Raw genomic sequence first — 24,116 nt, forward strand, 5'->3', positions numbered from 1 at the left:
TACTGCCTAAGCTTAGGTCCAGTCTATCTCATGAACTCCATGTGCCATGCACTTAAATATTAATATAATCTAATAGGGGCAGCTAGGAGAGCTGTGAATAGAGTGCTGGACCTGGAGTTGGAAAGACCTGAGTTCAAATCAAGCCTCAGACACTTACTAACTGCCTGACCTTAACCTCGCTCAGGCTCAGTTTTCTCAGCTGTAAAATGAGGATGATAATAGCACCTGCCTCTCTGGGTTCTTGTGAGGATCAAATGAGATAATATTTATAAACCAACATGAAAATCTTAAAGTGGCATATAAATGCTAGCTACTATGACGAAAAATATATTCAAGAAATAAAATTGTCATAGTAACGTGTGGGGGAAATTGTTACATCTGAAAAGCATATTGAAGAGACAAAAACAAATTAAAAAAAAGAATGTATCAGGCTGCGTAGCAACATCTGTGTTCTCTCATGTTAACTTCTTCTATAGGATTTCTGCCCCTCTCTTTCTAGGGAGAAGAGAAAAGAACAAGTTTTTCAACAGCATTTTTTCCATTCCTGCACTGAAGTGGAAAAGTTTGAAGAAGGCCATGTTGCTATGGGTATTCCTCAGCTGGTCTTGAAGCCTAGTGAACTATCTGAGACAGGGCAAATCACTGAACTGCTCAGTGCTCCAGGCAACTCCTGCCTGAGAAGAGGCTGACTTATACTGGCAGAAATTCCAACCACAGGAACATCATACGTCCACTCTCAGTGCCTATCCCCACTCTCCAGAGAATAGCAGCACAGCTTCATTATTATGACTATTATTGATCACGGTTAGGAGGGTCCTTTGAGATGTACCTAAAACTCAGACAGGTTAACTTCAAAGAGTAGGTGACTATGGACAAAGAAGTCAATTTTTTAAATGACCAAATGTAATCAAAGCTCAAAACAACAAAATTAGGTTGCATGCACGTTTATTTCTCTCAAAGCAGTTGACATACAACCTAATTTTGTTTGTCCTTCTTAGAATGAACTCTTTCAGATTGACACCCAAAACTGTTTCTTCTTCACTTCCTAATCATTTACCTCGGAGGCGATGGAGGTGAAGCTGCCGCTGAAATGGACGTGCTTGTGCATCTCACTTCCATTGGCTGTCAGGAACCATTCCCCAAAGGCTTGGTCTTCGGTCCTTGACTGGTTGCTATGGCTTTGATTAGGCAAAAACTCTGCCAGGTCCCAGTGGTAGGAAGGCGTTGCCCCGACCAGTGCAATGAGGATTGCCTCCGTGGCAACATAAAGCTAGCAATACAAATGCATAAAATTAGAACATCCCACAGAAATTTATCATTCACCTTAACAATCTCTCTCATGAATTTACAATTCTCTTTTGGATGAATTTTCCTGGCCAGAGCAATTATTGATGTTGTACAATTCTGGCCCTGTTGCTAGCATCACTTTTCTGTATCTCTCTTCTCATCAGTAAAACTGGGATAATATTTACTGTGCAGAAATCCAATTATAATTCTTTATAAAGCAAGGATACTTAACCTGGGTCTGCTAGATAGATTGCAGGGGGTCTGTGAAAATATTGTCTTATTTGAGCTTCATGGAAGGCCGTGAAGGTGAACAGGATGAGTGTGATACTGGGAATCACTTCAGAAGTCTGACCTTGCAAGGGTGTCCCTTCCAAGGCTTTTATTTCTTTTTAGATACTAGGCCCAAAAGTAAGATGCCCCAGATTCAGATACAATGCCACTAGGTGGCCACTCTTAGCTGGGCTACAGTCTCAAGGTTCAAACGTTATGTTTCTCAGATGAATGGCTAACTTAAGTTCCAGAGAACAGAACACTTTCCTGTTCATTTAAAAAAATTTAAAAAAAACACCTATAAGTTTGTTAGATACAGGTAAGCATAATATTTACTGGTTTTATTCATTATTATATTTAAATATACTGTACAATATTTAGAATAAGATTTAAAGAAATTAAAATACCTAAGTAAATCTAGGTTCTTAGATCATTAACTTTTAACTGTTTGTTATCAATTACTGCTTAATCTATTCCTTGTTTCCCTCTCGGCTTAGGAAGATTTAATTTACCTTAGATCTTTTCTTTTCTTTTCTTCTTTTACCTTAGATCTTTCCTGAATTCTTCAGAGCTGCTAGAGCTAATCCTCAGTTCCAACATCCCTATGTCTTCTTTGCCAAATTCCACCCCTACTTTTTTTCTGCTGCCAATTCCCTCTTCATTATAGCAGGAGGAACCGATTTGCTCTTTATTAGGGAAGAAAGTCTTGTATGACCTTCTAATTTTCAGCTCTCCATCTGCTCTTAGCAACCTGGCCCCAATTTACCTTCCTAGCCTTTTTACACATCATTCCCTATCACAAACTCCGTGGTCCAACTGCATGGACCTTCTAACTATCACTTAACATTGCTCTGCATCTCTCAGCTTCACAGTTTTGCTTCATATGCCCCTCATGCCTGGCCTGCGCTTTGACCTCATCGCCATCTCTTTAAATCTCTAGTTACCTTCAAAACAAGCAGGACGGCATAATCAACAGAGGGCTGGCTTCTGAGGCAGGAAAAAGTGGGTTCAAATACCACCTCTCTGACCTGTACTGACCCTGGTTAAGTCACTACATCAATTTCTTCATGTCTTAGACAACTTTCTAAGACCAGAAGTGGCAGTGAAGGTGCCGATCTGAATCAGTGGAAAGAGTTTCCTATTCCAAGAGTTTATTATACCAATGAACTTAAAGGTATACTCTCTTCCCCTATTCTTCTCATCCAATGAAGCAGTGAAGTGGTGCAATGGACAGTTAGAAAGATCTGAGTGTAAATCCAGCCTCAGGCACTTATTAGCCATCTGACTCTGGGCAAGTTGATTAATCTGTTTGCCTCAGTTTTCTCAACTGTAAAATGGGGATAATAACAGCACCTACTTATGCAGAGTTGTTGTGAGGATCAAATGAGATAATAATTGTAAAGCATTTAGCATAGTACCTGGCACACAGTAGGCATTCCATAATCACCTGTTCCCTTTCCTTTCCCCCCCTTTTTTTTGGCAAGGTAATTGGGCTTAAGTGACTTGCCCAAGGTCACACAGCTAATAAGTATCAAGTGTCTGGTCTGAGACCAGATTTGAACTCAGGTCCTCCTGACTCCAGGGCCAGTGCTCTATCTACTGTGCCACCTAGATGTCCCCCTTTCCCTTCCTTTAAGACTCAACTGCAATGCCACCTTCTACATGAAGACTTTGTTCATCCTCCCACCTGTTAGTACAGCCCCCTCCAAAAATTGTCTTGTATCTATTATGCATACACCTACATACATATATTAATCTCCCTGTTTACCAGGAAGTTCCCTGAAGAAAGGGACTGATTTGGTCTTGTCTTTGTATCCCTGATGCTTAATAATAATAATACTAACCATAACCATAATATCTGTCATTCATAGAGTGCTGACCATATGCCAGGCACTGTGCTAAGTGCTTTACAATTATCCCATTTGATCCTCACAATGACACTGAGAGGTAGGTGCTATTATTATTCCCATTACTAAGATAGACATAGGTTAAGTGACTTACCCAGGGTCACACAGCTGGTGCCTTAGACTAGATTCAAACTCAAGTCTTCCTGACTCCAGGCCCAGCACTCTGTCTTCTGTGCCACCTAGCTTCCCTAACACAGTACCTTGCACACCATAGGCACTTAATAAATGCTTGTTGATGGATTCTCTTTGCTGTGGGCTGCACAGAAGGAAAACACAGGGCAGCAATTTACAAGCCTTTGTGAATACCCAGTGTTCACTTACTCCAGTCACAAAAAGGTGTTTTGCTGCTGCCTCGCTAAGACATTCTTTTAAATCACTTCTCTGGATGTGTACATCCAATTATTCCTGCCATCAGCGGTTTTATCAATGGGCTCCTCAGCACACATAGGCTTAGACTGCACATAGCCTTCCTTATTTGGATGGAGCCATGTCTCTGCTTGCAGAACTCATCCTTTTCAAACATTTTTCAACAGCATAATTGGATATTGTGAGGCACAGCAGAACCAACAAATGAATAGGCATTTATAAAGCACTTATTATACAAGCCAGGCTTGTACAATACAGATATAAGCAGAAAGAAAGTCCTCGCCCCCGAGGAGTTTACATTCTACTGGTGGAAGACAAAACATAAAAGGATGAGGAAAATCTATAAGAGAATGGTAGAGAAAGTTAGGGGAGCCAGAGGTGAAACCTGGAGAGTACTGAAGATATGGCTGGACTAGGCAGCCTCCTTAACATGGAGAAGAATTAGTCAATCAGAGAATGCGAAAGAGGGAAAGAACAGGCATTTATTAAGTGCCTGCTATGTGATGGGCACTTGCTAAGTGCTTTACAAGTATCATCTTATTTGAGGAAGAGGCTTCAGGAGGGGAGGGCATTTCCAGTGTGAGAATTCTAGAGGTGGAGGGAACTTTCAGGGTCAAGAGGTTTCTGGGGCACGGTAGGGAAAAGAAGGAGAGTTAGGAAAATTCATTTGGAGTCAAAGAATATGATATCTCTGCTACCTACTGCAATGTGTGACCATAACCAAAACTCTGCCTCCTCTCTGCTCCTCCATTGCCTTGTGTTTAAAACAAGGGAGCTAGACTATGTGATCTTTTAAGGTCTTCTCCAGCTCTGGATTCTGTGATCCTATGAAAGTTTTAAACCAGTGGTTGGTTCTTAACTTGTTATTGCATCATGGACCAATTTGGATATCTATAAAACACTCCAACTCTCAGTTCTGGCCATTTTCTCTGGCTTTCACTACTGCCTTTCTTTGCTCTGACTACCAATCTCTATAGCTTTCTCTGAGTCATAACTAAAATCCCACTTTCTACAGGAAGCCTTTTCCAAACCCTCTTAATTCTAGCACCTTCTTGCCTTTAATATATCCTATTTACCCTGGATATAGTTCATTTTGCATATATTTGTTTGCATATTGCCTCCCCCTCCCCAGTTGATTGTAAACTTCTGGAGGACAGGGTTATCTTTTGCTACTTTTTGTATGCCTGACATACAAAAGTGCTTAATAAATGTTTATTTATTGATTGATGAAACCTATGGACACCTTTTCATATTATTTTTTTAATAATTGAAGGAATTGTTTTTAGTGAAAATAAAGATGGGATTTTTTTTCCCATCCAAGGTCATAGACCCCCTGAAATCTATCTAGCAGACCCAGGTTAAGAATCCTTGCTTTATAAAGAATTATAATTGGATTTCTGCACAGTAAATATTATCCCAGTTTTACTGATGAGAAGAGAGATACAGAAAAGTGATGCTAGCAGCAGGGCCAGAATTTAAAAATGGGGTGTCTGGACACCTGCTCTAAAAACTGTCCACAAAACCGGTTTTGCAAGTTATTTTTAGCCTCTTTTTTTTCAAAGCTTAGCTAGCACACATGAACTATTAAGCTAGCAATGCCAAACTCTGGACAATGTTTAAGTTCTCTTGGCTCTAAGAAAAGACATTCTTTTTCATGAAGCTAATGAAATGGAAGTTCATGTAGCTTGTACAATATGACTTTCTGATCAGATGGTCCACTTGATAAAATCTGGTTGCATCTGAAACTTACCATGTGTTCTGCTATCTAAAGGATAAAAAGTCTATTTTATATGGCAATGATCCAACTGTTAAGTGGAGAAGATTTTTTTAAAGGCAAAAGAAGAGTTGTTTGTCATATTGAGAGAATGAAACTGCCCTGGAGGAAAAAGAAAAAAAAAGTCATGATATGAAAAGTAGAATAACGTAAGGTTAATGCATATCATGGTAAGAATAATTTTCATATTTAGCAGTAAATCTAGAGGAATGAAAAGTGGATGTAGGTCACACTCTATGGTGGCAATTTATTATGAAGGAAAAAGAAAAATGGCTTTCCTTCATCCTGATGCAGGAAACTATAAGAATCTACAATGTAGAAAGGAGCCATTTCACTGAAATGTACAAAATCAGAAATTACAAGTACAGTAAGATCACATATAATCAGTCACTAAACAAATATTTATTAAATGGCTACTATGTGTCAGGCACTGACGATGAAAAGACAAAAACTAAACAATGCCTTCCCTCAAAGAGCTTATATTCTATCATTGGAAATGTGTACACATAGAGCTAGACACAAAACCAGCATATACAAAATAAACCCAATGCAATTTTTGGCAGGAGAATATTACTAGCTGGAGGGATCAGGAAAGACCTCATGGAGGAGGTGGCATGAGATGAGCTTTCAAGAAAATGATGAATTTTAGAAAGACAAGATGGGACGGTAACGCATTCTAAGAAAGGGGAAAAATATGTTGTTGCAAATACAAGGAGACATTGTATCGTATTGTATATTGTAACAAAAAGCAAGGCTAGTTTGGCTGAGCCCAAAAGTATATGAAGGGGAAGGAACAATACCGTATTTCACTGCATAATCATTGCAGATTTTATGCCAAATTATTTGCATAAAAGTGGGATGCAACCATTATGTGAAGCTTTAAAAACTGTGCCAGTATTACTTAAAAATAATTTATTACCAAACCGTCTTTGGTGCAAGATTAGGATGCACGGAATATTCATGAATATACATTAAAACTGAATACTGACAATGTCTGTGGTCTGAGAATTCTAGACTCACGGCTCCCAATGCTGGAGAGACAAATGAGTATCCATACACCACTGGTGAATATATTGCTGCTTGGTTTACTTTGTAAGAAGCAGCATGATGAATTATACCACGTGACAATTATATGATGCAGGGTTATAAACCAATTTTTGGACTGGAAAAAAAAGACTGTGATGATTATGTGGTAAAATACGGTATCAATAAGGCTGGAAATCTAGGTTTGAGCTCAATGTAAAAGGCTTTAGATAGTAAACTTCCTGAGGCAGGGACTGTCTTTCTTTTTATTAATTGTATTCCCAGTACTTAGCAAAGTACCTGGAACATAGTAGGTGGTTAATAAATGTTGATTGGATTGGATTGGAACCATCCAACAGTGAAATTTATATTTGATCTTATTGGTAAGGGGAAGCTACTGGAATTTATTGAATGGGAGAATGCTATAGTTATACCTGTGCCTTAGGATATCACTCTGGCAGTTGTGTGTAGGTTAGAGAGGGGATGTGAGGCAGTGACACCAATTCAAAGGTGATTGCAATAGCCCAGGCAAATGTGTTAAAAGACTGCCCTTAGCAGGCTAGCAGTCCTGTGAATGGAGAAAAAGAAGGAGGTCTGAGAAAATATCCTACGTATAGAAACAGAACTGACAGGACTTAGTGATTGACTGGGAATGAGGGGAGGGTGAGGGAGAATGAAGAGATGAAGATGACTCTGAAGTCATGAACCTAGGTGACTGAAAGGAGAATGGTACTTTTGACAGAAACAGCAAAGTTCAGAATCGGGGACTGTAAGAGAAAAGATAATGAGCTCTGTTTGGGAAGTTTTGAATTTGAGATGTCCAAAGGCATCTGATGATGTGGGGGTGGGGACGTGGGGGAGAAAAGAAGAGGGAGAGCATAGGAGAGCAGAAGAGAGGAGAGAGAGACACCCAGAGAGAGGGAGAGAAACACAGGGACAGAGATCCATCAATCCAGGGCAGAGTTGTGGGCAAGAGGAAGAGGGAGATGCCCACAGCTAGAGGGAGATGGATCCAGCAAAGGAGACTGTGGTGAAGTCCAACAATTACGAGAAAAACCGGGAGAGAGCAAGGGGTTCCAGTAGTGTCACATGCTGCAGAGCCCTCTGGAAAGACGAGGTGTGAGAAAAGGCCAGGGGGTTTGATAATTAGGAGGTCACTGGTAATTTGGGGGAGAGCTGCAATTACAAAGCAGTTTCTACATGTTTAGCATATTCAGGTCTTAACTACAATCTCACACATCTAAACATTTGCTAACTTTAATGTAATCCGCTGAAAGGCAACCGAAGGCAGTGGAGGGGAGGAAGGGAAAGTAGAAGGAAGGGGCTCAAGGACAAGTGGGTTCTGGTGAGGGGGGTGCTGGGGAAAGGGTTTTTCCCAGGGGGTGTAATAAGGAAAAGCAGCACTGGCATCCTTCATCTCAGTCAAGTGGATGATTGACTCAAGTCAATTAACCAGCAGTGTCTTTATCTGTTAATCAAATGGGTTAGACTCTATGGCCTCTGAGACTTTTACAGAGAACTCACACAGGGCAAACACTCACATGGTGGTCAAAAGAAGTGATACAAGGACACTCTCAAGGTCTCTCTTAAGAACTTCAGAATTGATTGTGAGGCATGGGAGACACTGGCATAGAACCACCCAGCATGGCATGCCCATATCAAAGAAGACGCCATTCTCTAGGAGTAAAGGAGAATTGCAGCAGCTCAAAAGAAATGTGAGATGTGCAAATTTAGAGACATCTCCAGCCCAAATATTCACATGGACTATTTGTACCCGACCTGTGGGAGAGCCTTCAGAGCTTGTATTTGTCCTATCACCACAGAGACTATACCTTGACTCCAACATAGTGATATCATTTTGATCATCTTTGAGAACGAAAGACAACAACCTAACTAAAGAATTGGACTATAAGGCTTCTGAGGTTCTTTTGAACTGTAAATCCATGATCTTATGTTCTTTTGAAAGTAGACAGGAAGGTTTGGTGCCCGAAAAGAGTATTTTATTAAGAAGTTCCCTCTCTTTCTCCCACATTCTGTGGAGGTTCAATTTCAGTCAATTTATTAAGAGCCTACTATGTGCCAGGTACTATGCTACAAACATTAGATACCCAAGAAAGAGAAAAGTCAGTCTCTGCTCTCAAGGAACTTACAGTCTAACTTCATGTCCCCAGGAAATGAATGACTGAATTACCCTTTTTCTCTATAGTGTCAGCGATATAGGAAAAAGGCTATTTGTCCTTTTGACACAGTAAAAGGCTGTCCTGAAGTCCAATACACACACTTTTTGTTGTTGTTGTTGTTGTTGTTAGGATAGGCAATGGGGTTAAGTGACTTGCCCAGGGTCACACAGCTAGTAAGTGTTACGTGTCTGAGGCTGGATTTGAACTCAGGTCCTCCTGAATCCAGGGCTGGTGCTCTATCCACTGCCCCACCTAGCTGCTCCTATGCACACCTATTTTTAACTGGCTGTTCTCTACCTCAATTTATATTCCTAAATCTTAGCGAAGTTAGGAGTCTCCAGATCTTTCCAAGCCACAGTGGTAGAGGGAGGTCTGAGGAGGGTGAGAGGTAGGAAGAGAGAGGAAGAAAAGAGCCAAATCTGGGCCTATTATGGGGACCCAGCAAGACTTTGATGATCTGCCCAAGCATTCTAGATGTAAAGTGAATGAGGGACTTTAGGGGTCATCTAGTCCAATTTCCTTATTTACAGATGATGAAACTAGAGCCCAAAGAATAAGCCCAAAAGACTTGCTAGAGATCATTCAGGTAATAAGTAGCAGAGCCATGATGATTCTAGAGCTATGACATCTGCAGTGAAGTAAGGAGCATCTTGCCCTAAAATCAAACCCATTACAATGGCGGGTATTAGTACAGGTCAGGGAGCCCACTGGCACAAGAATTTTGGACACATGTGACTCTTCTGATTCTTGTCCATTAGACAGCCAACCATAGGAAAAGGTAAATAAAGAAAGACTAGATAATAAATAGAGCTAAGTTTCCCATCCCCCCCAATTTAAAATGCCATTTCATAGTCCACTCTAACATTATAAAAAGTAAGGGAGAAAAGAAAAGAAATAGAACAATAAAAAAAAAATCAAGTAATTTGACCAATCCTGGCTTTGAAATGCACTGTATTGTGTTCTTTGCAATAGCGTCTCCTAATCATGTATAAAGATAATATGAAACATGTTAGACTCTCCCCAGTGTTGGCAAAATAGCAGCCTGGACAAAGCATACTGAAAAGGTAAGAGAGGGGAGATGGGGAGATTGCCTGGTATTAAAAACTTGCTGTGGAGAACGGAGAGTTGCTAGAGGAGGCAGCCTGATGTTATAAAGAAAACACTAGACCGGAAGTTAGGAGGCTTGGTTCTTGGTTCCTGCCTCAGTAGCTATGGGACCCTCATCAATTCACTTTGTCTCTTTGGGCTTCTGTTTAATTACCTGGAAAATGAAGGAGCCAGACATGATGATCTCTCCTGACTTCTGAACTAAAACAAATTATCTAAGTGTATGTGAATCATCCTAAAACAAATTCAAACACAAGAAAGGAAAAAGAGCACCATCCATATATTATATGCTAACAGGTATTTCTGCCCATGAGGTTTCTGAAATGATACATCATTTTAAACCCAAAGGAAATTTACTACTTCAATTAAAAAAACACTTTAAGAAATTAAAAGTGACATTGGGAAGTGGTTAGAGAACAGAATTCAGAGTCAGGAATTACTCTCTTTGGGTCTTGCCTATGACCTTGCTGGCTAGGTGACCTTGGACAAATCCCTTCATGTTTCAGTACCCCAGGCAACACTCTAAGAGCATATTTCTATTGGTGCAGAACAAGTGCTGATCCAAATTTCCAAAGGGAATTTCTTCCCCATGCCTATATAATTACAAATCTGGTTGGTTCAGGAAAGAGGAAGTATATTGCTACTATCAGGACACTATGTTAGCTTTACAGATATATTAAAAATAGTATGTGGGAAAACTTTCATGTCAAATTTCTCAGATAGATATCAGTTAGATATTTAAGATACATAGAGAGCTAACAAATATATAATACAAAAGCTAGTGTCCACAGTGGGCAAAGGATATGAATAAACAGTTCTCAGAAGAAGAATTGCAAACTATTGACAAGTATATGAAAGGATCCTCCAAATTATTAATTATAGGAGAAATGCAAATCAAAACAACCTTGAGGTTTCCCCTAACACCCAGCAAATTGGTAAAGATAACAAAAGATGGGAATAATCAAAATGGAAAGGTTATTGAAAGACAGGCATACTACTGCATTGTTGGTGGAGCTGTGAATTAGTATATGCTGGAAAGCAGTTTGTAATTATATAAATAAAATGACTAAAATTTCCATGCCTTTTGACACAAAGATGCCTAGGCATCTACCCAAGGAGTTCATTGATAAAAACTATGGTTCTATATATACCAAGATATTTATAGCAGCCCTTTTTTGTGGTAGCATTGATTGGAGAATGACTAAATAAATTGTGGTATGTGAGTGTAATAAAATTGTACCATGCTGTAAGAAACAGAGAATATGTTGAATTCAGAGAAGCATGGAAAAATTTACTGATGAACTGACATAAAATGAAGAAAACAGAATCAAGAAAACATATGACTATAACAATGTAAAGGGAAAGAATAACCACCAAAAACAATGGAAAGCATATGCACTTAATACTTGCTTAATAAATGCTTTTTGGCTTGAAAATTAATGTTTCAAAATTACAAAAAAAAGAAGAAAAACAATACACTTTCCCTAATTCCTTTTCAGAAGGGGTGTGTGTGTGTGTGTGTGTGTGTGTGTGTGTGTGTGTGTGTGTATGTGTGTGTGTGTGTGTGTGTATGTAGGGTCCTATGGATGTGGAATGTTGCATACATTGTCACATTTTCTTCATGGATCAATCATTTGTTGAATTCTTTGAGATATAAAAGGGAAAGGGATATAAAGAAAAATTCTAGCAATATAAAAACAAAAGACAAAAAAAATTTTAAAGCATATTCACTTTTTACATGTTCTTACTACCGCTTACACCTAGTTAAAGGAATGCCCATTACTACCGATCATATCCCCAGTCTTCAGACACAACTAAAGATTTCATGCAAAGCAACACAAATCATCATGAAAATTAAATAAAAAGTAATAGGATGCAAGAGGCAAAGATAAAACAATATTAATGTATATGACTATTCTCTTTTTTCCAAACTTGGTGAAGTATATTATCCATCATTTTTTACTTTCTTTACCAGTACAGTTAATGACATTTTTAAAATTACTCAGGAAGGGTGCCAAGTACAGCATGACCCAAAATTAGTCAGCAGGACCAAGGTTTTAATGAATCTTGGCTAAATGACGGCATAACTAGGATATGGGGGGTTCACTGCATGAGTACTCAACCACAGTCTCCATCTTTAATTTGGCCCACATTTATAGAGATCTTTAGGAAAAGTTATATGGGTTAAGAGACGGTTAGGTCACCTCCCCATCTCTGGGGATGAGAAGTAGAACTGTGGGTAAAGATAGAAGGCCACCTCCAACATACTCAGTAGCTATATGATTAAATTTCAATCAGTTAACAAGCATTTTACCCCTCTGGAGATTGCTTTCTTTACCACAAAATAGTGAAAATAACATTTATCTTACCTACCTCACAGGTTTGTTAGGAGGAAAGCATTTTGTAAACTTCTGAGCATTACAGAAATATAATTTGACTGCCTTACCACCTGAGTGTGCATGGCAGTTTTCTCAGCTGTAAAATTAGGAGATTGGGGAAGATCATGTCTGAGGTTCCTTTGAATTCTGAATTGTATGGATGGCTATTAACACAAGGTTACCATGGCTCTACTCCCAATCTGGAGGGGTAGTGGAGCCTCGCTCCTGACTTTGGATATGAAAACTTCACAAAATCCCAACCCAAGACTTCCTCTCTTTTGTTCCCACCAGCTCCCCATATACAAATAGATATCTTGAAGGGATCTTTAGACAATGGTCCGCTCTTCCTTAAAAACCCATCAACGGAAAGAAAAAAGTTGCCACTGATGATTGGGCCTTCTCTTCCTAGACTGTAGTCACGAGAAAACAAGCAGGATTAATAAAAACTCAGATATCATTGAAGGATGATACAGCAGAAACAATGTTTCCTTGAATCAGAGTAGCAGGGTTTAAATCCACCCCTGATACTTACCACCTGTGAGACTTTAGATACTAAGAAATACATTGGCTAATGCCACATAAATAGCTAACCACATACTTCCTTGTGTTGTTCCTTGAGTTCATCTTTTTTTTTTTAAGGCAATTGGGGTTAAGTGACTTGCCCAGGGTCACACTGCTAGTAAATGTCACGTGTTTGATCTGAGGCTGGATTTGCACTCAGATCCTCCGGACTTCAGTGCCGGTGTTCTATCCACTTCACCACCTAGCTTCCCCCACCCCTTGAGTTCAATTTGACAAGTATGTTAGTGCCCCAAAGGGGTAAAAAGCAATAAAGCTTGGGGAATGAGGCCCACATGAGTCATTGGACCTCCTATGGATTCAGTAGTCTCTCTTGGTTCTAAATCTACTATCTTATGACCTGGCTGGTATCTGTCTCCTCAATTCTGGAGGCTTTGCAGAGACCAACATATGATAAGTGGCTTGCTGAGTCTGTGGCTTTGCCAGAGGGACCCAGAGATGGAAAATGTTTGCAAAGCACACACACACACACCCTTGGCCAATGCTCTCTTCTCCATATGAAATGACAATGACTCAATGCTGTTTGTTGATGTAACTTATCCTTGACTACATGACTAGTTTCTGGCATCAGTTCAGATAAGTCTTTTCATGTACCTGTATTCTTTACAGTCAATCATTTCTTAGGGCACAGTAATATTCCATTACCTAATGGAACTTAAAACAAAGGAGTAGGTCCTGCCTTCCATTTTCCTTCACATTCACACATACAGAAGTTGCACAGAAGTCCAGCTAGACTGCTGAATAGTTTCCTGCCTCTGTGTGTGGCACGCGTGTGCGTGTGTGTGTGTGTGTGTGTGTGTGTGTGTGTGTGTGTGAACAGTGCCTGGCACACAGTTGATAATTAAATGTTAATTAACTGACTAGCATCTCAACTCACAATCCCTACCAGGAAATAGAGGCAAAAAATGAAAAAAGTGAACAAAATGACTCACGTGTTAAACATTATAATCAACTCTTATCCAGTTTGGTAATTATAAGATGGTTGCTTGTTAAAAAAAAAAAAGACATCCACAGAAGTACCCTATGCCTGTGTTTGGCATCATCTCCAAAGATGGCCTTACTTCACTGCTTCCTGCCACACTAGACTGCTCTCTGGTCCTCAAACATGCCCTGTGATTTGCCACTTGCCTGCCTTTCCTCCTGCTGTTTCCTGTGCCTGCAAGTCTCTCCCTCCACCCCTTTGCCTATTGAATTCCTACCCTCAAAGCCCAATTTAAATGTCACCTTTTCTAAGAAGGCTTTCTTGATTCCTCACTGGTGTCAAATTCAAATAGAAACAGATCCCAGTGATCCCCATATTGCCTTAGAAAACCACAAATGAACATTATCTGTGTTGTGTTACATTTTTGCTTACTTTGTTCATTGTTTCCCAATTATATTTTAATCTGGATCAGGCCACACTCAGAAGTTCTGCACCTTTGCTCCATCCAGCCAAGGAATTTGACACCTCTGCTCAAGTTAATAATTTTCCCCCACACAGCACTTTGTCTGTATACACTGACTCCATCCTATTGTTTTACTGCTATCTCTTGCATATCAGTCATATTCTCTAATAAGATCCATGGGGGAAGGGACTCTGTCATCTAAATTAGCATTAAGCTCTGCATTAAAAAAGGGCTCTTGGGGCAGCTAGATGGTGAAGTGGATAGAGCACCCACCCTGAAGTCAGGAGGACCTGAGTTCAAACCCAGCCTCAGACTAAACATTTGACACTTATTAGCTGTGTGACCCTGATCAAGTCACTTGACCCCAATTGTCTAAAAGTAAAATAAATAAATAAAACTGTCTGTTAAAAAAGGCCCATAATAAATCCTGAATTGAATTGAATCTTAGCTTTGGCTATAAATAAGACTGAGCTAATTTCATTTTAGGTGCATGGCTTGTTTTTGTTTAAAATATAGATATTGAGTATAGAGAGAAAGGGGACCACTTGCATGTGAATAGGATCATAGATTGAGAGCTAGAAAAGGTCAGAGAATCATATATGTGGAGATAGAAGGGATGGACCTCAGATGTCCAACCAATTTTACAGATGAGAAAACTGAGGCTAGAGAAGTTAGTTCTTGCCATATCAAGGCAAATCCTCTTGCTCAGTCAAATTCACCACTACCAGCCCCAACACACATGGAGTTCCACAGGAACCAGATTAAAATATAATTGGGGAATATTAAACTAACTAAATAAAATACAACAGGATATAAATAATATTAACATATGGTTTTTTGTTCCCCTCCCCTGCAGAGATCCTTAAGTATACTTTACTGATCCTTGTTTCTATTTGGGTTTGACATCCCAGTTCTAGGTAGTTCCCCAAGTAGCAATTTGTACATAAAAATTCGGTGCCGTCCAAAATGGTAGCTTCTTTTGAACACTCTTTAAAAGTATATGATGCTATTAGCAGTGTCAGATTTTACATTCTCGGGCTCAAAGATCACCACAGACAATGACTGTAGCAATGAAATTAAAAGATGCTTACTCCTTGGAAGGAAAGCTGTGGCAAATCTGCACAGAATGCTAAAAAGCAGAGAAATCACCTTGTTGACTAAGGTCCACATAGTCAAAGCTATGGTTTTTCCAGTGGCAATGTATGGCTGTGAGAATCGGACTTATATAGAAGGCCTGGCTCAGCAGAATCAACACTTTCAAACTGTGTTGCTGGAGAAGACTTTTGAGAGTCCCTTGGACATCAAGGAGATCAAATCATCAAATCAGATCAAATCGAATTACGAATTAAAGAGATTAATTCAGGCTACTCTCTGGAAAGCCAAATACTGAAACTGAAGCTTAAATACTTGGGCCACAGAATGAGAAGACAGGACTTAGTGGAAAAGACCCCGATGTTGGGAAAGATGGAAGGTAAAAGGAGAAGGGGATGGCAGAGAATGAGATGGATGGATAGTGCCATGGAAACAATGGACATGAACTTGAACAGACTTTGAGAGATAGTGGAGGGTAGAAGGACCTGTGTGCTATGGTCACGAGGTCACTAAAAGACATGACTGAACAACAAAACTCTTAACAGTGCAGCTGCACCCACTACAATGCATGTGTGTGGGGGGGGGGTGTAGAGAAGGCAGGGCTACCTAAATGAATGGAGGGTCACACCTGAAGTCACAAAAAGCTGAGCTTGATTACTCCATTAGACTGGGAGTTCCTTGAGGGTAGACACTCTCTTTTATCTTTCTTGGATCCACCAGTAGTTAGCACAGCGCCTAGTACATAGTAGGGGCTTAATAAATGCTGTCTCAGGGCCTTATTACTATGTGACCCTTGTCAAGTCATTTAACCAATCTGAGCCTGTTTTCTTTAATAGGAACAATAACAGTACCTATGTCCCAGGGTGGTTGTTTGAATCAAATCAAACAATCTATTTAAAGTGCTTTGCAAACCTTATTGGTTTATATAAATGCCAAGAACTATTATTATTTGTGCACAAGATGGTGACAGTGATGCTAAAATATGGAGAACAGTCATTTGATCAATAAGAAATTGGAAAGTATGCCAACTCTGGCTGATTCATACTAGGTAGTTATGATAACAAAGGTAGTTGGCAGTGGCATGTGTTTTGTGGCACTTTGATGTCCTGGAAATTAACGTATTAGGCAAAATGGTGAAGTCACAATAGGATGCTGGAAATAAAATACCAGTTTACCAACAGGGAAACTGAGTCTCAGTGAAGAAGTGACTTGCGCAGGGTCACACAAGTGGCTGGATCTGAACCAATGTCCTCTTTCTCCAGCCTCAGCATACTTTGCTAGACAACACACTCTCCTCTTGTAGTAGCATAAGCTTTCATAGATTGGTTTTTTTTGCTTTTTTTTTTAAAGGGGCACCTGTATATACACTAGTTTTTGTAGATTATCTAAAGATATTTTCTGAATGCATTATAGGCTCCTACAGGGCAACCTTCTCCAAAACCTTTTTGTCATCCTTTCTCCCCTCCTCTGCAAGAACAGTGCCTTGGGGCACAGTGCTTTTCCATACAGTAATGAATGTCTGCTTAATGAGCAAGATGTGTGCACCAAGTATCCAAACAAATAACTTACAGGATAACTTTAGGAACACAGTTCATTAGTATATTGGGAATTTCCTGTATGGGAAAAGAAAATGGAATTTGCCAAATTTCCTTTCTACTGATGGGCAGTCTATACTTCAAACAATACATGAAAAGTAAGGAGAATCATTAATATTAGCTCCTACTTTTTCAAACTTTCCTGCTGCTTCATCCTCTTATGCAAGCCTAACAATCTTGTGGTTATACCACAATGCCTAAACCCGTTGGGTAGCACTTTAGAAAGCTGAAGAATGCCCATCAGCCTACACCACATTACTTAATCTCTTCTTTGATCAGCCTTGCAATGCTTGCTAATAATTTCCAAATCTGAATTCATGAGAATGGCTATGTTTTTCCATTGTATCACATAATTTTTAAAGTTGGAAGGGATTCCCTACTTCCTTCCACCTAGTAAAGTGAATCAGTGTTAGCCTTTAGAACAAAACTTGAAACTCATGTTTCTCAGGCTCCAGTTTCCAAATTCATTCATTGCCCAGAATTCTCTGAGCTCTAAAAGATATCCATGAAAAGAAAACTAATAACCACATTTTAATATCATAGCAGTGTGTGGTCACAAAAAATGGACTTTTAAGGCTAATTTTTCATAGATTTTAAAGGCCATGGTAGGAAAAATCAGAATATTAAAGACCCTTCTCAGGGCAGGATAATTCAGAAAGCCAGTGGAAAGAATACCTAAGTCAGCAGGACCCAGATTCTAGTTCCAACTCGGTAGCTAACAAGTTGCCAACTTCTGACAAGTCACAGCCTCTCTCTGGGCCTTGGTTTCCCTTCATATGGGCATGATGAAAGAATACTAGATCTGGAAGATGAATATCTGGGTCTGAATTCCAGTTCTCCCACTTACTACCTGCATAATCTCAGGGATAGTTACTTAATCTCTCTGGGCTCATCTGTAAAATGAGCTCCCCAATATATCTTCATCTCTACTAGTCTATCTCTTGCTTCTAACTGGAGATTTAAAAAAGAGTCTAGACATAAGTTATTTTATAAAATGCACTGAAATATGAAAAAAAAACCCACCCTTAAATTCTCCCAAAGGATGATCTGATGCATGGAGGGCCAGACTAGATCAGACAGGCCATAGACCACTTATTTCCTATGCCACCCTGGGTTCAGGCCGGGATGGATGGGCTAAATATTATCTGTAGGGCATCTAGAAAACATGTCCTTCGTACTCAGAAACCAGTGACAGGCACATCTTGCCCTTCGGATGAATGAAAACGGGTGTGAGCAGCGGATAGAAAGCAAGGGCAGACGATGAGACCAATGTATGGATGTGGTGCTGCAAGGCCCTGGGCTACCCAGAACCCTAGCTTTCTTCAGGCCCGAGCCTAAGCCCCAGAAGAAGAGGACGGGACGAGCCACCTCCTGGGTTCCAGGTACCCCAGCCTCCCTCCTCCTGGACTCGCGTGGGACTGGGGCTCCGGCTCCCTCGCCCCTAACCAGTTGCATCCCCGCAGAGGAGGGCCATGGGATGCGGCTGGCACTCACCTGCAGCAGCACGGCCAGCAGGAAGCACAGGTACATCTGGTAGATGCCCATCTCCCCCACCACCTGGAATGCTTCCTCCACCTCCATGGTCCGGCTCCCCGCGCACTCAGCCCGGCCCCGAGCAGGGGCCGGGAGGCACAGACCCAGGCCGCACCCCAGCCTTCAAGGACGCACAACTTTGCCCGCGCTGCCCCCCGGGCCGCAGCGCCAGTGCCCCCGGGCCCGCCACCCCCAGCGCGGCTCTCGGCTCATTCAGAGGCCGCCGCGGGAGAGGCGGGAGGCGGTCCAGGGGGGCTGGGGAGTACCGCGTCTGCGTGATGCGGAGCGGAGAGCCTGGGACCGAGGGATAGCGTAGACTCGGGCCCGGCTGCAGACGGCGTTCCGTCTGCTGACCATCATTGGACGAAAGCAGAGCAAGGAGTGTGCGCAGGGGCGGGGCCAGAGCCAGGAGGAGGACGGGGAGGGAGCCGGGCCGAGAGGCCGGGAGAGGGCTGGGTGCCAGGGGAGTGGGCTGGGTGCGAGGGGTGTGGGCGGGCGAGTGCCTGGGGCGGGGGCGTTTCCTGCAGCACTTAGAGGGAGAGCGAGGAGAGGACCGGGATACTCCCTTTTGGCTCCCGAAAAAAGTAGGATGTTATGTGATTTGGGAAGGCTTATCCTGGGCTTAATAGTTTCAACGCTCTTGGGAGAAGTGGAATGACTTCCTGCTTTCCTCCATCCAGCACTAACAGCAACTCCTCCTTGCTCTGGGTATCCGGCCAAGCTTCGGAGGGTCAAATCAGAAGGCAAGTAAGGCAGCAGGGCAGATGAGCAGTGACAATCTGGACTTTGAAGTCCGACAACAGTCCGTAAGCGCTTACTAAGTGCCAGGCACTGAGCTCAGCGCAGGAGATAAGAAAGACAAAAAACACAGTCCCTGACTTCAAGGGTCTCACATCCTAATGGGAGAGACAACATAAAAATACCTACATACAAAATATATACAGTGCAAATGGAAGGAAGGCAATCTGAGAGGGAAGGCACTAGCATCGAGGGAGACTTTCCAGCAAACATTACTTATTGTACTCGGGACATATATATGCAGAACACCGCCCTAGTGCTAGGGAAACAAAGAAGGCAAAGAACTTAATCTCTCAGGGCCTCAGTTTCCCCCTCTGTAAAAAGGGGGTTGGACTCAATCATCTCTAAAATACCTTCGTGCTATAAATCCATATGAATCCAACCCTTACTCTTATGAGACTGGACAGTTACCTAGTCTTGACAGCCTCCTACACAAATAAATGTGCTACAAGGTAGGGTGTGATGGGGGTAAAGGAGAGATCCAGAAAAATTGCTCCAGGCCAATTTGAGAAGGGAGAGAGATGTGCTTTCAGCCTGAATATAAGAAAGGCTTCATGAAAGAGTGTCACCTAATCTGGGCTTTAAAGGAAGGAAAGAATTTCACCAAGGAAAAGATGAAGATGAGATGTATTCCAAGCATACTGCCTTCAGTAATGCATGAAAATGAGAAAGGCAGAAAGAAATCAGGCAAAAGCTATTTGGCACAAATAGAGATCTCTTCAGGCAGCTGGGTAGCACAGTAATTAGAGCACAGGCCTGAGTCAGGAGGACCCGAGTTCAAATTGGAGCTGCAGACACGTCCTACCTGTGTGACTCTGGAAAGTCACTTAACCCTGTTTGCTTCATTTTCCTCATCTGTAAAATGAGTTGGAGAAGGAAATAGCAAACTATTCCAGTATGTTTGCCAAGAAAACCCCAAATGGAGTCATGGAGGGTCAGACATGATTGAAAAGGCAACATGAAAGAGATCTCTCCAGCTTACTTTGTGACCACTCTCCAATTTTAAGAAGATAATTGCTACCACTACTGAGAGTAATAAAAAATACTAATTTACAGAAATATTTTCTAAAGAGACAGATCACCACTGGACCTATCAAATATTAATGATAGCAGTTTACCACTGGATGGAGCCTATGAAACAGCTAAGAAGGAAGAAAAGGAAGTAGAAGATGTTCCACAGGAACTCAATTAACAATATGTCAACCAAAGAAACCTCAAATAAATGTCTGAATTCAGTGGATTCTGAAATTGGGGTGGGATGGGGTTCAGGATAGTGATAGTGGAGCAAGTCATTACCCCTAAAAACTACAGAAAGTTCATTGTTAAGAAACTTGGACTTATTGATCCTTGCAAATTCTGCAAAGAAATGTTTAAAACTGTGCAACATATGGCTGAAAGTTGTTAAATTTTAATCCCTACAAAACACCTAGAAAAATGTGATTCAGTAAGCTAGAATTATTCACTAGAAAGTCACTCTTCTTCAGGTAGTCCACAAGTATTTATTAAGTTGGAAACTGTGCAAAGAACTGAACTGGGAACAAAAATAGAAAAGCAAGGAATCCCTGCTTTTAAGGGGCTTATATTCTAAAAGGGGAGATGGCAAATATAGCAATTTAGGAATTTTCAGCTGCGAGCCAGATGGAAAGTCCCAGTGGTCCTTTGGGTACAGCAGCAAAGCAGACAATACTAATGTATCTTCTTTAGTGTCATGTCCATTGATAAAACCACATCCATTTTTGAGATTAAACTATTTGATAGTACCAAAGACTTTGGCTGTCAAAAATATTCTTTTCTGTGTTTTTAGTAACTGTGGCTGCTAATATGGCAGTACCTGTAGGCTCAGTTGCCAGGTCATATTCCCACAAGCTTCATCCCATCATTCCCTTGGACCATGTCATTAGCAGTGTTGGAAGCAGGGTAGTGGTCTGGGAGGTGCTGCTATTTCTGAGATTCTAAAGCAGAAGGTCCTAGGTTTTCTCCACCAAGGTCTGAGGGCAGGTGGTGCTGCTGCTCTGACCCACCTGACACCTACTGCCTCCTGTCTGTCCTTCAGGGTGCCTAGCTGTTTCAATAAGGTTGATTTGCTTACCTTATCAACAGTAGTTGACTGGCAGTGGTGTTGTGAGTGGTGACCGGGATGAAAGGACTCTTATCCAATCCTGAGAGTTGGCCTTAATTATGAGAGAGTTGGAAGCAGTTGGTGGTCTAGGGTTGGGGCGGTGGTGATGCTGCTGTTTCTGGGGCTTTTGAGCACAGGATCCTGGGTGTCTTCCAGAAGCAAGGTAGCATGGTATAGTGTATAGGGGACTTGGAGTCAGGAAGACCTGGGTTAGGATTCTTCCTCAGACAATATGTGACCATGGGCAAGTAACTGAACCTCTCTGTGCTTTAGTCTCATCTGTAAAATGAGAGGGTTGAATTCCATGGTCGCTATGGACCTTTCCACTTCTATACCTATGGTTCTATAATCCTTCCCATTTCTGAGCACCACGTGTTAGGAAGGATGTTCATAAACTGGAAGGCATCCAGAAGAAGATGACTAGAAAGGTGAGGAATCCAAAACCACATCATACCAAGACAATAAATAATTATTAAGTACATATTAAGTGTGCACAACGGGATTGGTTAAAATAACTAGGGATGGTTATACTGGAGAAGAGGAAACAGTTTTCTCCCTAAGAGAAATGCCTATTTCAAAAGCTAAAAGTGGAAGAGGGATTATGCTTGTTCTGCTTGATCCCAAAGAGAAGAATTGGGAGCAATGGCAGAAGTTACAGAGACATATTTTAACTTGATGTTAAGAAAAAAAAAACGAGAAACAAAAACTTCCTAATAGTTGTTTGAAAGTAGAATGGGCTACTTCCAGAGATAGTAAGTCCACTGTCTTTGAACATCTTCAAGTGGAAGAGGGTGGCCGAATATTTGCTGGAGGTCTTTTTTTCCTTATTAGGATTTTCTCCCAATTACATGTAAGAATAATTTTCAACATTCATTTTTGTAAAATTTTGAGTTTCAAGTTTTTCTCTCTCCCTCCCTCTCTTTCCCCCTCCCCAAGACAGCAAGCAATCTGATATAGATTATACATGTATAATCATGTTAAGCATATTTCCACATTAGTTATGTTGTAAAAGAAAATCACAACAAAAGGGAAAGACCATGAGAAAGAATATAAAAACAAAAAACAAGTGAAAATAGTATGCTTTGATCTGCATTCAGACTCCATAGTTCTTTCTATGGATGTGGCTAGCATTTTCCATCACAAGTCTTTCAGAATTGTTTTGGATAATTTTATTGCTGAGAAGAGCTAAGTCTATCATAGTTGATCATTGCACAATGTTGCCGTTACTGTGTATGATGTTATCCTGGTTCTGCTCACTTCACTCAGCATCAGTTCATATAAGTCTTTCCAGGTTTTTCTGAAATCCACCTACTCATCATTTCTTATCACACAATAGTATTTCATTACATACATATACTACAACTTGTTCAGCCATTCCCTAACTGATGGGTGTGCCCTCAATTTCCAATTCTTTGCCACCACAAAAGAGCTGCTATAAATATTTTTGTAAATGTGGGTCCTTTTCCCATTAAGAGACCTTGGAAATGGGTTCTTGCTCAGGCACAGGTTGGGCCAATCAACCTCTGGGGTCCCTTCTACTTCCAAGACTCTATAATCTATGACCTTCTAATCATTAGTTAAATGGTAATTTTCTTCTATCTTCCTGTTTCTGGACTTTTCTTTAAAATGTGTTACTCTTTATCACCTCCTCCTTCTAGGTCAGAGGTTCTTGCCTTTTTTGTGTGTCATGAATTCCTTTGGGAGTCTGGTGAAGGCTATGGACTCCTCAGAATCATATTTGTTGCCTGGATTCACAATAGAAGGAAATGCTAAATTTTGAGCTCATTGAAAATAAAGATGTGTTTTTTCATATCCAAGTTCACAGAGCCTCTGAAATCTATCCACAGACACTTTGGGGGTTCATGGACCAAACGCTAGGAACCCTTGTTCTAAATACTGCCCCCTTGAAAGACTCATAGTTTTTCATTGTTCTCCTCCTACTCATTTTTAACTTCTGTCTCTTTTGCTGGAAGACATTGTCCTCCTTTTGTCCTTTGGATGTGGGTGTTCTTTAAGGTTCTCTCTGGGATTCTTTTCTATTCCACACTCTACATCCTCTTACTTGATTATCTCAATGTATTCCCATGACATCAACTGTCATCTCTATGTAGGCAACTTCCAGACTTCTAAATCTCTACCAATTAGCCTTGATTTCTCTCCCTAGCTCTCAACTTGCTTCTCCAACTTTTTAGGCAATCACTCTGCCTACAGGAAATAATCAACCCAGGATGGTGTTAATAGCATCTCAAACTACACACATCTAACTAAACCTTTTCTTCCCACTCAACCCCAACTTATTTCACTCCTAAATTTTAGTAGTAAGTATACCACTGCTCTCCCATCAAAATGGCCAGGTGACAAGAAGAGAGAGCATTGGACCTCGAATCGAGAAGAAAGATCTGAGTCCAAATCTAGACTCAGACACTTAACTAGCTATGTAACCCTGGGCAAGTCATTTAACCATTGTCTGCCTCAGTTTCCTTATCTGTAAAATGAGGATAATGATAGCACCTACCTCCCAAAGTTGTTTTAAGGATCAAAAGAAATATTTATAAAACATTTTGCAAAACTCAAAGCACTATATAAATGCTATTATTATTATTAATATTTACTTGTTGAAAATCTTGATATTCTCTTTAGCACTTTCATATCCTTCACCTTGCTTATATATCCATTTAGTTATTGGTTGATACTGCCTCCACAATATATAAGCTCTTCCATCT

At 40.8% G+C, this 24,116-nt stretch overlaps 1 protein-coding gene across 2 annotated transcripts in view; it reads right to left on the reverse strand.

Moving 5' to 3' along the window:
• SLC22A15 (solute carrier family 22 member 15) overlaps positions 1 to 18,831 on the reverse strand; it is a 77,244-nt gene extending 58,413 nt beyond the window's left edge. For both annotated transcript variants that reach the window (XR_002327575.2, XM_021002539.2), the window contains exons 1-2: positions 18,438 to 18,831; positions 1,058 to 1,270 (exon numbers count right to left, since the gene is read on the reverse strand). Coding sequence is in view for 1 of the 2 variants with exons in the window: in XM_021002539.2 (XP_020858198.1) it covers positions 1,058 to 1,270; positions 18,438 to 18,524 (300 nt within the window). In the remaining variant the exon portion in view is untranslated. The remainder of the gene's footprint in view (positions 1 to 1,057; positions 1,271 to 18,437) is intronic.
• Positions 18,832 to 24,116: the final 5,285 nt, after the last annotated feature.

This window comes from Phascolarctos cinereus, unplaced genomic scaffold (genome assembly GCF_003287225.1).
Source record: "Phascolarctos cinereus isolate Bilbo 61053 unplaced genomic scaffold, phaCin_HiC Scaffold_5;HRSCAF=322, whole genome shotgun sequence".
In the NCBI taxonomy this organism is placed as follows: Eukaryota; Metazoa; Chordata; class Mammalia; order Diprotodontia; family Phascolarctidae; genus Phascolarctos; species Phascolarctos cinereus.